This window comes from Neophocaena asiaeorientalis, unplaced genomic scaffold (assembly GCF_003031525.2).
Source record: "Neophocaena asiaeorientalis asiaeorientalis breed wild unplaced genomic scaffold, Neophocaena_asiaeorientalis_V1.1 scaffold671, whole genome shotgun sequence".
NCBI lineage: Eukaryota > Metazoa > Chordata > Mammalia > Artiodactyla > Phocoenidae > Neophocaena > Neophocaena asiaeorientalis.
In genome coordinates this window covers 2,607,255-2,621,101 of record NW_020175533.1, presented here as the reverse complement: position 1 = coordinate 2,621,101, position 13,847 = coordinate 2,607,255, and the positions used below count along the sequence as shown (strand labels likewise).

The 13,847-nt window shown below is 44.5% G+C and overlaps 1 protein-coding gene across 1 annotated transcript in view; it reads left to right on the top strand.

Moving 5' to 3' along the window:
- The window catches only part of SLC38A5 (solute carrier family 38 member 5), a 7,310-nt gene extending 1,173 nt beyond the window's left edge, over nucleotides 1-6,137 (top strand). The window contains 10 exon segments of the mRNA XM_024769264.1: nucleotides 134-273; nucleotides 1,974-2,056; nucleotides 2,372-2,430; nucleotides 2,532-2,654; nucleotides 2,866-2,945; nucleotides 3,609-3,709; nucleotides 3,966-4,081; nucleotides 4,888-5,032; nucleotides 5,126-5,229; nucleotides 5,701-6,137. Of these exon segments, the coding sequence (XP_024625032.1) occupies nucleotides 134-273; nucleotides 1,974-2,056; nucleotides 2,372-2,430; nucleotides 2,532-2,654; nucleotides 2,866-2,945; nucleotides 3,609-3,709; nucleotides 3,966-4,081; nucleotides 4,888-5,032; nucleotides 5,126-5,229; nucleotides 5,701-5,802 (1,053 nt within the window). The 3' untranslated portion in view covers nucleotides 5,803-6,137.
- The last annotated feature ends 7,710 nt before the right edge of the window (nucleotides 6,138-13,847 follow it).

Below are 13,847 nucleotides of genomic sequence, written 5' to 3'. Positions count from 1 at the left end.
CAGCACCGCAACCCTGAGACTGCCGGTCCTCAGCCCCCAGCTCTCAGACTTCCCTCCTGCCATGACCTCAGTCCATATCCTGCCCCAAGACCCCAACTACCCACATCTGGCCCCCAACCTTCTCCCTGTCCAGGCTGGGGTGGGAGGGAGATGAGAGGGATCTTTCTGCTTACACCTCCCCCCACCTGCACCAGCCATGTCCAGTTACCTGTTCATCATCAAATCCGAACTCCCCCTGGTTATCGGCACTTTCCTGGACATGGACCCTGAGGGGTGAGTGTGCAACACCCCTTGGCTCTGGCCCACAGACCACTGATTCTGCCCGTGAGGTCTGGCTACTAGCTTCAACTGTGTGTCCAGCTGACCCCCAGGTCTTCCATTTTGAGACAGTCGGGCAGGCCAGTTTGTTCAGACTGTGATTCCTGTGTGTTGTGATGCCAGTAGTATGTGTGACTGTTGCTCTGGCTGTAGGAGTCCAGTAAGACCATGTGTTGATTTTTGTGACTGTTCTGGCTGACTCTGTGTGTGCAGGGTACTCTGATGTTGACCGTGTGGCTGTACCTGTCCAGTTGACCTAAACTCTGTCCGTGGGTTTGATTCTGTGACTCTTATACTGGCAGGTTCTCTGGCCATCTGTATGCTAGCTGACTACAGCTGTGTCCTGTATACTGTGGCTCCAACCATGTGTGTTTGACATTTGCTTACTCTGACTTTCTCTGTCCAGTGGATTCTGTTTGATTCCGGGTCCATTAGGCTGGCTGAATCTGTCTAGCTATAAGTGTATGGTCACTGACTCCAAGAGAGTATGTGCACGTGTGTGAGCAGTGTACCGTGGTGCCAGCTAAGTATACGTGATTTGTGTTTAACTTTCTGTGTTTAACTTGGTGACCGTCGTTCTGGCAAATTCTTTCTGGCTGTTTGTGTGTGATCCTCAACTACAACTGTATATGTCTTCTGTATTATGGTTCTAGCCATGTATGTTTGCCTGTTGTTCTGAGTATGTATCCAGCTGACTGTGTTTAATTCTGGATCCATCGGCTGGCTGAACCTTTTCATCTGTTGGTATATGATAGCTGATTCTGTGTATACTGTTAGATCTTTGGTTTGATCCTGAAACCATCCAGGTAGCTGACAGTCTATGTGACTAGGTGTGTCTAATTATTATAATTAGCTCCCACTGTATATATGACCAATGGTAATTTGTTGGTTCATGTCTGTGTAACTGTGTGTCTAAGGTAGAAAGAGAATGTGTGAATACCTGGAGCATAGTAAGCACTTAATAAAATTCTTTTGAATAAATGAGCAGTTGTTCATCCAATTCTGTATTAACAGACTATCTTGCCTGGGCACCTCCCTCCGATCTCTGTACAGATCCTGCTCTTTCTTTGAGCTTGGTTCCAACTGAGTGGCCAGCTGGCTGATTCTGTCTCTATTTCCATCTTTGACTGTGTGGCCAAATCGGCCCTGCCACTTTCAGGTGCTCAACAAACCTTGAGTTGTTCAAACAGCCGCACATGTGTGTTTCTTTTTGTCTGATTCTGCATTGTTGCCTGCCTACCAAATCATCAGACTGGTGTTCTACCTATCAGACATACCAGGGTCATGACTCTCTCTGTGTCTGATACCTTGTATTGGACTATGTGAGTCTGGCTGATGTGGGGTATTGTTTGCTCATCTGGTTGTATGTCCACTTGAGGTCTGATGCCACAGTTTTGTCCAGCTGTGTGTGTGTTTCCAGCTGTATCCCTCTGACTGTGTGTGACTGACAGTCTGATAATCTGTCTGGCTGTTTCCATCAATCATTTTGTGCCATTTATCTCTGCAACCACCTGGATGACTTCTCACAGCTGAGGGGTCAGCCCATCTCTCCTGACTGCATGCAGAAACCTCTCTGTCCAGCTGTCTTCTATGAGCATCTGCCTGACAGTTTTCTTTGGTAGGCAGCTACTCACTATGTTTACCTGTCTCCTTAGGGACTGGTTCTTGAAGGGAAACCTCCTCATCATCATTGTCAGTGTGTTAATCATCCTGCCACTGGCCCTCATGAGACACTTGGGTAAGAGGCTTCCTGAATTGGTCATTGGATGGTGGAATTAGAGAAGGGGAGCCAGATTCAAAGAATCTCGATTTTCAAGGGCTGTGGAATACCAGAGGAGAGCTTGTTTGGTGTGGGTTTTTAACAGATGAATAAGAGTTTGCTAAGTGCGTGTGTGTGTGTGTGGTGGGGGGGGTGGTCCAGATAGAAGTAGAAGTTTGTGCAAAGTGTGGCAAAATTGGGGTGAGGGGGCCTTGAAGGCCAGCCTGCGGGGGTTGATATTTGCTCTGGGGGGGGTCCCTTGATTTCTGAGGCTCCATATATTGCCCCTTGCAGGCTACCTGGGGTATACCAGTGGTCTCTCTCTGACCTGTATGCTATTTTTCCTCATTTCGGTGAGTCTGAGGGAGAAGGACATGAAAAAGTGCGGAGGGAGTTTGGGGCATTGGGACATAGCCTTCCCCATGACCTCACTTCCACACCCTCCCTCCCCCAGGTCATCTATAAGAAGTTCCAGCTTGGGTGTGCTATAGGCCACAATGAGACAGAAGTGGAGAGGAAGAGCCCCCCAAGCCTCAACACAAGCTGTGAGGCCCAGATGTTCACAGCTGACTCACAGGTTGGTGTGCAGGCATATGTCTATGCCTTGCACCTCACTCAGGTCCTCTGGTTCTGTCACACAGTGCACTCTGCTCAGAGTGGAGCCAGGTATCAGACACTGGGGGCTTCCATGTGTCTGATATGGAGGGCAGTGGTGGGGCTGGGGGGATGGGGAGGAGAGGATGGAACCCTGCAGGCTCTAATCTCTTGTACTTGGGCCACTCCCCCAGATGTTCTACACAGTGCCCATTATGGCTTTTGCTTTTGTCTGCCACCCTGAGGTGCTGCCCATCTACACAGAACTCTGCCGGTGAGTGGGCAGGCAAGTGGGCATGTGTGATGGGGCAGCAGGTGGGGTGATAGTCATAAGCCACAAGCCCTACAACAGTCCTTGTGCTGTAGCTTGATTGTGGCTAGATAGTGCCAAGGGAGGGGTTTGAGGTGGCCAGGAGGCCTTGGGGGACGCAGGGCAGTGACTGTTTACTAATTGGAACTTAAGTATTCTACTCTTTTAACATCCAGTACAAGTGTGAATGGACAAGTGGGGAGGCTGAGAAGATGAGATGGAGGGGTGGCATACGTGGATGGGATCTGGAGATGGGGATGGTCAGATGGAGAGGGCTATGGATGGACAAAGGGAGGGCAGGGATGATATGATGGGGGGATCTGTGGATGACCAGTCAGAGGGACAGCATGGATGATCAGAATGAAGGGAGAGGCTGTGACAGTCTAATGGAAGAGAGAGGCAGAGATGGGCGGAGAGATAGGCAAAGATGGTCATATGGGGTAAGATGGATGGACAGAGAAGGGAGGAGTGGCTAGTACAGGGGAGGCAGAGATGGGCATCCCAGTGTGTACTAGCTGAACATCAGCTCTGGGAGGAGGGGACTCTGGAGGGTGGGGGCTGGTTTTGAGGGGCCTGGACCAAGTCCAGGGGTCTGGGCGTGACAGTTCTACGACCTCTATACCTCAGGCCCTCCAAGCGCAGAATGCAGGCCGTGGCCAATGTGTCCATTGGGGCCATGTTCTGCATGTATGCACTCACAGCGACCTTTGGCTACCTGACCTTCTACAGTGAGTGGGGCTGGGGCCAGGGTTGGGTAGGGAGCTGGTGTGGGGACTGGGCAGACTGCTGGGCAGGAACCTGAGCACTTTCCCTCCATGCCCTCAGACCTATCAGCTTCCAAAGGGACTGTACGCATCACACATGGAGATTTTGTCACCGTCTGTGTGTGTGTGTGTGTGCGCGCGCGCGTGCACACGTATATGTTTCTGGGACACTGGTCCTGGTGCTCCAATCACATCCCGTATCCCATGTCCCATGTCCCAGGCAGCGTGGAGGCGGAGATGCTGCACATGTACAGCCAGCAGGATCTGCTCATCCTCTGTGTGCGCCTAGCTGTGCTGCTTGCGGTGACTCTCACTGTGCCAGTCGTGCTGTTCCCTGTGCGTTGGGGGCGAGGGTGGGCCCATGGAGCGGAGGGACATGGATGGATGGGTAGAGGGCATAGACAGGAATGTTTGGATGGACTGTGGAGATGGGAGTGGATGGATGGTTGGATAGAGGAGGTTGGGACAGACAGACGGGGAAGGCAGAGTTGTCAAATGGACGGAGAGGGAAAAAATAGATGGGCAGACACAAGGTGGACATAGATGGCAAAGCAGAAAGAATCGGGAGGACAGGGGCAGTCAGTTGGAGGGAGGAGGCGCAGGTGTCTGGCTAGACAGAAGAGGGAGGCAGGAATGGTCAGACAGGGAAGAGGCACAGATAGACATTCAGGATGGAGAAATAGGGATGGCCAGAAAAAGGGTGGAGGCACGAGTAGTGAGGTGTAGGAGGGACAAGGCTCTCAGATGGAGAGGTGGGATGACTAGACAGAGAGGGGAGATATGGAGGTTGTCAGATGGAGAGAGAGGGACAGGGGTCTCAGGGTGAAAGCACAAGTGGGTGGTCAGACAGGAGGAGGCAGAGATAGTTGGATAGAGGAGGAGGACAAGATTTCAGACAGTGAATGGAGGAATAGATGGATGATCAGACAGAAGGAAGAGTCATGGTTGTCAGACAGAAGGGAGGCAGGATGCTCATTCAGAAGTTGGAAGCACAGAAGGATGGTCAGACAGGGTGGAGAGACAGTCAGATGGAGGGGAAATCAGGGATCTCAGACTGAGGGCGATGTTAAAGACAGATGACTACATGGAAGGGGAGGTAGTGCTTGAGCCCTGACCTGTGTCCTACCCTACTCTGGTCACAGATCCGCCGGGCTCTGCAGCAGCTGCTCTTCCCAAGCAAGGCCTTCAGCTGGCCACGCCATGTGGCCATAGCCCTGATCCTCCTTGTCTTGGTCAATGTCCTCGTCATCTGCGTGCCAACTATCCGGGATATCTTTGGGGTTATCGGTCAGTACCCCCAACCCCAGTCCCAGACCCCACCTAATATGGGCCTTGTACCCCAAACTTATATTGATTCTGTCCCTCCTGCTTGTCCTTCAGGGTCCACCTCAGCCCCCAGCCTCATTTTCATCCTTCCCAGCGTCTTCTACCTCCGCATTGTACCCTCTGAGGTGGAGCCCCTCTACTCGTGGCCCAAGATCCAGGTGAGCATTCCAGGGGGAGGGCTGGGGAAAGAGGGAGCATTCTGCGGAGGGAGCACTCCAGGATGGCTAGAAGTTGAAGGAACATTTTCAAGAGAAGGCTTGGTGGGGAGGGGGGCAGATGGTCTGGAAGAATGAAGGAGATTGTCATAGGAAGGGCCTGAGCAGACAGAGCACAAGAAGGGTCTAAGAAGACAGGAAGCATTCTTCAGACAGATGGAAGGAGCACTCTTAGAAGAGGGTTGGAATGTTTTCAAGGAGGATGCGGGAGAGTACTCCCTGAAGGGTTCTAGGAAGATGGAAGGAGGATTCACAGGAAGGCGCTGGTTTTAAGGAAGGAGAGGGAGCAGGAAAGGAGGGTCATGAATGAATGGGGCACTCTCTGGAGGGGGTGGAGGGCTTGAGGAACATCCTTTGGAGGAGCTTGGGTGTAGGTACCCAACCAGCTCCATCTTTTCTCCCTCACATCCACAGGCTCTGTGTTTTGGTATCCTGGGGGTCCTCTTCATGGCGATCAGTCTAGGTTTCATGTTTGCCAACTGGGCCACAGGCCAGAGCCATGTATCTGGACACTGACCAAGCCCTGCTCCTCCTGGGCCCCCGTGTGCATGTGCCTGCGCACGTGGAGTAAGATGGAGCTGCTCACCCGGGTCCCTCCTGCCTGGGGTGTGGAGGCGGCTGGTTCCCATCAACATGGCTGTTGGAGGTAGGGGGCTACAGAGGCTGAAGAGTGGTCCTCTCCCTTCCTCCCCAGGGGATGCCGAGCTTGGATCATGGCCCTAACCCCAACTCCAGCCCTATGGGAGGAGGGGGAGGCCAGGTCCTTGGGGAGCCCCTGCCCAGCCCAGTCTTTTCTGCCTCCTCCTGGCAGAAGCTGTTTGTCAGGATCACCCTCGAGCTAAAGGGGAAGAATAAAGATGCTGAATTGCAACTCTGGCTTCAGTTTTTTGATCTCTTTCTAGGACTTCTTGGGGTACCTTTCCTAGGTTCACACAGGGGTAAATTGAGGCCCCAAGAGTAGGACTGCCAGCTCTCATCTGTTCACCCATATCTCCACAGTTCAGTAGCTCGCTACACAACTCATAGATCTGTTTACTTGCTCACTCAGGAAATATCTCTTGAGAGCCTACTGGCTGCCAGGCACTGCTCTAGGTGCTGGGGATATAGCAATGTATCAAGCAGACAATAACCCCTGGAGTTGATGTTCTAACACAAGAAAGGGCAAACTATTGCCTGCAGGCAAAATTCAGCCCACTGCCTTCTTGTATGTCCCCCAAGCTAAGGATAGTTTGCACATTTCTAAGTGATTGAAAAAAAATAAAAAGAAGAATAATTTGTGACCCTTGAAAATTAATATGAAATTGAATTTCAGTGTCTGCAAATAAAGTTTTATTAAAACACAGTCACGCTTGTTCATTTACACATTGTTGATGGTTCTTTAGTGCTACAGCAGCAGAGCTGAGGAGTTGCAACAGAGATCATAGGGCTCACAAAGCCCAAGCTATTTATTATCTGGCCCTTTTCAGGAAAAAATTGCTGATCTCTGATCTAGAAGAAGAGAGGAAAACAGATAATCATTCCCAATAAAGATGAGCGCTATGAGGAAAATGAGTGATGACTGTGACGCCAGGGGTGGTGGCGGGGGGTGGGGGCAGTCAGGGAGACCTCACTGAGGAAAGGACAAGAAGCTGGGTCCTCGATTGGCTAGAAGGAGCAAGTCCCATGGTTGTTTAGACAAAGTTCCAGACAGAGGCAGCAGCAAGTGCAGAGGGCCTGAGGTAGGAGCAAGCATAACAGGTCCAAGGAGGAGCCAGGGTGGCCATTTTACTCTCCCATCAGCCAATTACACCACAGCCTTGCCAACATGGAATTTTGCCCCCCAATAGGTGAAAATGGTATTGCTGTTAAAATTCACATGTGTTTCTTTATGAAAGAAGTTTTCAAGTGTTTAAGAGACATTCATTTGTCTTCTCAGATAATTTTTATGCATATACAAGCCACTACAGTCATATAATCTTTTTTCTCCTCTCCATATTTAGAAATGGGGCAGTTGACTAGAGTTGATTACTTCTGTATACTCCTTGTTTCACTGTTCCTTCCTTCTTTACTGCCACTAAAGTGAAGCACAACAAGCTTGCTTTATTTAAAACAAATTATTTATTTTTAAGATTTATTTTTTGGCTATGTTGGGTCTTCATTTGCTGCACATGGGCTTTCTCTAGTTGTGGCAAGCGGGGGCTACTCTTTGTTGCAGTGTGCGGACTTCTCACTGTGGTGGCTTCTCTCGTTGTGGAGCATGGGCTCTAGGTGCGGGGTCTCAGTAGTTGTGGCTCGCGGACTCTAGGGCGCAGGCTCAGCAGTTGTGGCACATGGGCTTAGTTGCTCTGCAGCATGTGGGATCTTCCCGGACCAGGGCTTGAACCCGTGTCCCCTGCACTGGCAGGTGGATTCTTAGCCACTGTGCCACAAGGGAAGCCCAACAAGCTTGCTTTTTAATAATAAATGCTAACTTGAAATTCCAGCGCCTGGCCTTAAAAATGTAAATCTTCATATTGAACACCACCCAAAGAGATCATCCTCTCAACAGGGTCTCTTGCAGAGTGAAACTTAAATTTTGATGAAGTCTAATTTATCTTTTTTTTTTAATGGGTTGTGCTTTTGGTGTCATGTTTAAGAACTCTTCATCATGCTCAAGTTTTAAATTTTTATGTTTTACATTTAAATCTATGATCCATTTGAATTAATTTTTATATTAGGTATGAGGTTTAGGTCAATGTTCTTTTTGGGGAGCCCGTGGATATCCAGTTGCTCCAGCACCATTTCTTAGGAAGACAATCCTTCTTCCACTGAATTACTTTTGTAATTTTGTAAAAGAATCAGTGTGCAACTATTTCTGGGTTTTCTATTTTGTTCTATTGATCTATGTGTCTATTTTCTCTACAACATCACAGTTCTGATTCCTTGAAATTTAGTAGAGTGATTCCTTCCACTTTATTCTTTTTCAAAATTGTTTTTAGTTATTCTAGTTCCTTTGCCTTTCCATATAAACTTTAGAGTAATCTTGTCTATAGCTACAATATCGCTGGAATTTTGATAAGAATTGCATTAAGTCTGTATATCAAAGTGTGGAAAACTGATACCTTTACTATGTTGAATCTTCTCTGGTTCCTTTCCTCAATATTTTGTAGTTTTCAGCATACAAGTTCTATACATGTTTTATTAGATTTACACCTAAGTATTTCATTTTCTTGGCAGCAATTGTAAATGGTATTATGTTTTAAATCTCAGTCCTCATGTGTTCATTGCCCACTATTCCCACTATTAATCACTATTCGTCAATATTGATCTGGACATGTTGCCCAGTGCAATAAGAGGGGTAAATATTTTGAAATGATGGCAAATATAATATTTTTTTCAGATGATGAGATTATATACTTAGGAGGTCCAAGAAAATCAACAAAACTATTAGAATTAGAAAAAAGAATTCAGTAAGTTGGCATGGACACAAAATAAATATCCAAAAATCTACTTGTATTCCTACCTCTTGGCAATAATCAGATAGAAATTATAACGGGGGAAAATATTCCATTTACAACAACAATAAAATGGTTAAAAAAACTAAGAATAAACTGAATCAGAAATATGCATGACTGTAGTAACAACACTATAAAACTGAACTCAAGAATAGAAAAGAAAATAGGAATAAATTTGCAGAAATATTCTATTTCTGGATGAGGAGATTCAATATTGTACAGATGTCATTTCTTTTTTTAAAATTTAATTAATTAACTTATTTATTTTTGGCTGCGTTGGGTCTTCGTTGCTGCATGGGCTTTCTCTAGTTGCCGTGAGCAGGGGTTACTGTTCGTTGTGGTGTGCGGGCTTCTCATTGCAGTGGCTTCTCTTGTTTCAGAGCACGGGCTCTAGGCACGCAGGCTTCAGTAGTTGTGGCACATGGGCTCAGTAGTTGTGGCTCACGGGCTCTAGAGCTCAGGCTCAGTAGTTGTGGCGCACGAGCTTAGTGGCTCCACTGCATGTGGGATCCTCCTGGACTAGGGCTCAAACCTGTGTCCCCAGCATTGGCAGGCAGATTCTTAACCACTGCGCCACCAGGGAAGTCCCCAGATGTCATTTCTGATATCTATTTTATACAATTTCTATGTACTGCAATTTTCTACTTAATGCAATTTCTAAACAAAATCCAGGTGGGATTTTCTTTGGATTATGACTGGGTTTTTTTGGATTATGCCACATTGATTCTAAAGTTTGCCAGTGGAAAACCAAGTGGCAGAAGGATAAATATATGGGAAGAGCCAAGAATTATTTTTAGTTTTTATGAATTATTTGAAGTTTAGACAATTATGAAACATTTTTATTTATTCTTTTGAGAAAATACTCAGATGTACAAGCCTGAATTCTTCTTTTTAAATTGTGATATAATTGACATATAACATTATATTAGTTTCAGGTGTACAACATAATGATTCAATGTTTGTATATACTGTGAAATGATCACCACAATAAGTCAAGTTAACATCCATTACCACACATAGTTACACATTTTTTTTCTTGTGAAGAGAACTTTTAAGATCAGTTATCTTAAGCCCCGTGCACAGCAATGAAGACCCAATGCAGCCAAAAATAAATAAATAAATAAAATTTATTTTTAAAAAAAGATCAATTTTCTTAGCAACTTTCAAATATACAGTATAATATTATTAACTATAGTCACCATGCTGTACATTACATCACCAGGATTTATTTATTTTATAATTAAGATTTTTTTGCAAAAGAATAGTAGGGTATTCTTGCCTTAACAAATGCTGAGATGTACTTAAAAATCAGCAAGGGGCCTGGAATAGTGCCTCTTCCTACAGAGGTGTTCATATCCTTATCCCCAGAACCTGTGAATATGTTGCTATATGTAAAGGGGAATTAAAATTGCAGGTGGAATTAAGGTTGCTAAACTTTTAAAATAGATCATCCTGGATTATCTGGGTGGGTCTAAGGTCATCACAAGGGACTTTATAAGTGCAGGATGGAAGCAGGAGTCAGAGAAAGAGATGTGCTGACAGAAGCAGGGTCAGAGAGATGTTATGTGTTGGCTTCATGGATGGAGGAAAGGGGGCCATGAGCCAAGGAATGTGGGCAGCCTCTAGAAGCTGGAAAAAGCCAGAAAATGGTTTCTTTTCTGGAGCCTCCAGAAAGGAACACAGCCCTGGGAACACCTTGATTTTAGCCCAGTGAGACTCATTTTGAATTTCTGACCTACAGAGGTATAAGCTAATAAATTTGTGTTGTTTTAAGCCACTAAGTATGTGGTAATTTGTTATAACAGCAAGAGAAAACTAATACACAGAGAAACAATTAGTGAAACAAAATGATAAAATAAGCTGACCTATATACAAGACTTTAACATGCATTTCCAAACGGTGGGCAAAAGACAGATTGTATAGTAAATGATAGTTTGACAAGTGTCCATCCATTTGGAAAAAATAAAGATTAAATTCTTACCTTTACCACATAAAATAATAAATTCAAGAAAAATTAGAGATTTACATGTGAAAATTTGAAGTTATAAAGAACTAGAAGAAAATTTAGGAAAATATTATGATAAATCTTGAGGTGGCATGGCATTTCTTGTCATTACACCAAGGGTAAGAGCAACAAATCTGACATATTTAAGATGTAAAAATTAAAGTGTTACCTAAGTCAAAAGACACCATAGACAAACCATTTGAAAAGCAAATTTGAAGGAAAATGTTGAAACGTTGTAGGGGAGGAAAAAAATCTTTTCCTTCTACCATTCTAGGTTCTTGGTTGGGGCTCTGTAACAAAAGACATTAATAAGAGGAAAACAAGTGGAAGTTTATTAATGTGTGTAAATCATATACAGATGGGAGAGACTCAGGGATGAGTAACTCAAAGCGATGGCTAGAGCTAGGATTCAGATAGCAACTTGGCTTAAAACAAAGGAAAAAGGGGTTTGGGGCTTCCGGTTGAGAGGCAAGGTATGGGAAGGTGACCAGGGCAAGTATGGTAAACAAGGATAAGATTTGTTATGCAGATTTAAGTCCGTGCTGTCTTCATGGGTAAGAGTTTCTTGTGATTTACAGTCATCCTCTTCCTAGCACAGAGAAGGTGACAGTCTTACAAATGGAGATTTCCTTTATAAATGTAAATTTCCCTTACAAAAGAGTAACTTCTCTCTAGAACTTCTCCAGTGTCCGCTGTTTCTCAAAATAATCAGCTTAAAGTAATCTTCATGCCAGAGAGGCATATTTTAGAGTGGCATATTCTATTCTCCTACAATATGCAACAAATTAAAAGCAACTATCCTTAATATATAAAAAAGCTCTTACAAATCAGTAAGAGAAATTGGAACAAACCAATGAAAAAAATGTGTTCGGGTAATGGCATTACTTCACAGTATAGCACAAATGGATTAAGAAGTAGAATGTATGAAAGGAAAAAAATAAAGGAAATGGAGAATAGATGCCAGAAGTTTCAACATTCATCTAATAGGAGTTCCAGACATAGAGAATAGAAAGACTGGAGAGAAGGCAATACATGAAGAAATAATGTTCTAGAATTTTCTAAGCTGAAGAGAGAAATGAATCTTCAAACTGAAAAGAGACACTAAGTTCTGAGCATGACTCAAACACACACACACATACACATACACACACAAAATAAAATTTTTAGGTTAAAGATAAAAACCCAGAAGATAAAGGGAAAATCCTGAAAGTTTCCAGGGAGAAAAGGGAGAGAATATAATGGAGAGGTTCTTCAAACAGCTGATGAGAAATAACTTTGAACCTAGATTTCTAGATCCAGCCAAAATAATCCAGACGAGAGCAAAAAATATTTCAGAAAGTTCATCATACACTTACCCTTTCTGAAAGTATGATTAAGGTATGTGATCCAGCAAGAAGAAAAAAAAATGGATTTAGGAGGAAGGAAGGGGTTCCAGTAAAGCAATGCTGAGGGGGAAAACAATAAAATTTATTGAAAAATCTAAATAAGTTTGATTGTAAATTTTAAAAATTACAATCTTGGGACTTCCCTGGTGGCGCAGCTAGGTGCTTTGTGACCGCCTGGAGGGGTGGGATAGGGAGGGTGGGAGGGAGGGAGATGCAAGAGGGAAGAGATATGGGAACATGTGTATATGTATAACTGATTCACTTCGTTATAAAGCAGAAACTAACACACCATTGTAAAGCAATTATACCCCAATAAAGATGTTAAAAAAAATAAAAAAGAATCCACCTGCCAGTGCAGAGGACACGGGTTTGATCCCTGGTCCAGGAAGATCCCACATGCCTCGGAGTAACTAAGCCCGTGCGCCACAACTACTGAAGCCCACACACCTAGAGCCCGTGCTCTGCAACAAGAGAAGCCACCACAATGAGAAGCCCGTGCACGGCAATGAAGAGTAGCCTCCCCTCGCTGCAACTAGAGAAAGCCTGTGCGCAGCACTGAAGACCCAATGCAGCAAAAAATAAATAAATAAGAAAAAATTACAATCTTGAACTACAATTTCAGGTAATATAAGCATGGAAGATGAAGGGAGGGACAAGAAAGAAAAGAGAAGTTCTTGTGTTGTTTAAGGGATGGATAGGATGCTAATTAATGGTTGAATTATAGAATAATTAAGACATTAGCCTTTTAGAGTGCAAACTCTGAAGCCAGAACTTATGGGTTCAAATTCTGGCTTTGCACGCAACTTACCAGCTGTGTGACCTTGAAGAGGTGAGAAGGTGGTTGGATTTCAGAACAGCTCCCAGCAACAAAACTCTTGATGGTTTGTGGGAAAAGGCCAGAGACCACAGATGGAGGATAAGCTGAGATGGAGCTTTCTAATTGCATTCCTTTTTCTCCTCATATTTTCTAGAAGGCTCATTACCTGTCCTTTAAACACCACAGAGCAGAAAAGTGGCTGGGTTGGTCCAGTGCCAGTCCAAAGTGGCATGGTCACATCAAGGCATAGTGGGGTTGGAAAGCTCATAGAAAAGTGCAGTCAGGCTGACTGGTAACTAACTATTCCTTCCCTAGCACTCCCTCCACCCACTGGGCTAGGTAATTATAACAAATAACAGCCCCACCCCTATACCCCCTCTACATATCCCTAGACACAGTGAAATGTAAAATTATGAAAGATAAGCAAAAATTGTTTTGAAAACTTTCAGAGAGAAAGAGTAGCTTACTTACAAAGGAAGAATAATTAAACTGACGTCAGATCTCTCAGACAACACCGTGGAGGCAAGGAGACAGTGGTGTAATAACTCCAAAGTGTTGAAGGAAAGGAACTTTTATATTGGGCGGAATAACAACAGTCTCAGGCATGCAGAGTCTCGGAAGGTTTAAGACAGAGAAAGCACAAGCATTAAAGACAGCACAGCAGTACAATTAATGTATGATGAAGGAGAATCTTTGCACATTTGCTCAATAAAGAATCTGCATTAACCATTCATCATTTGTATGACATATTTAAGGTTTTTTTTCTCCCAAGGTGAGTATTATCTTAAACTGTAAAATTCATTCTATTGTATTTCTGATGATTGCTTTACTTTGTGTCTTGCTATGGACTTACTGGATATTTAGGCGCTGTAAACTATCCA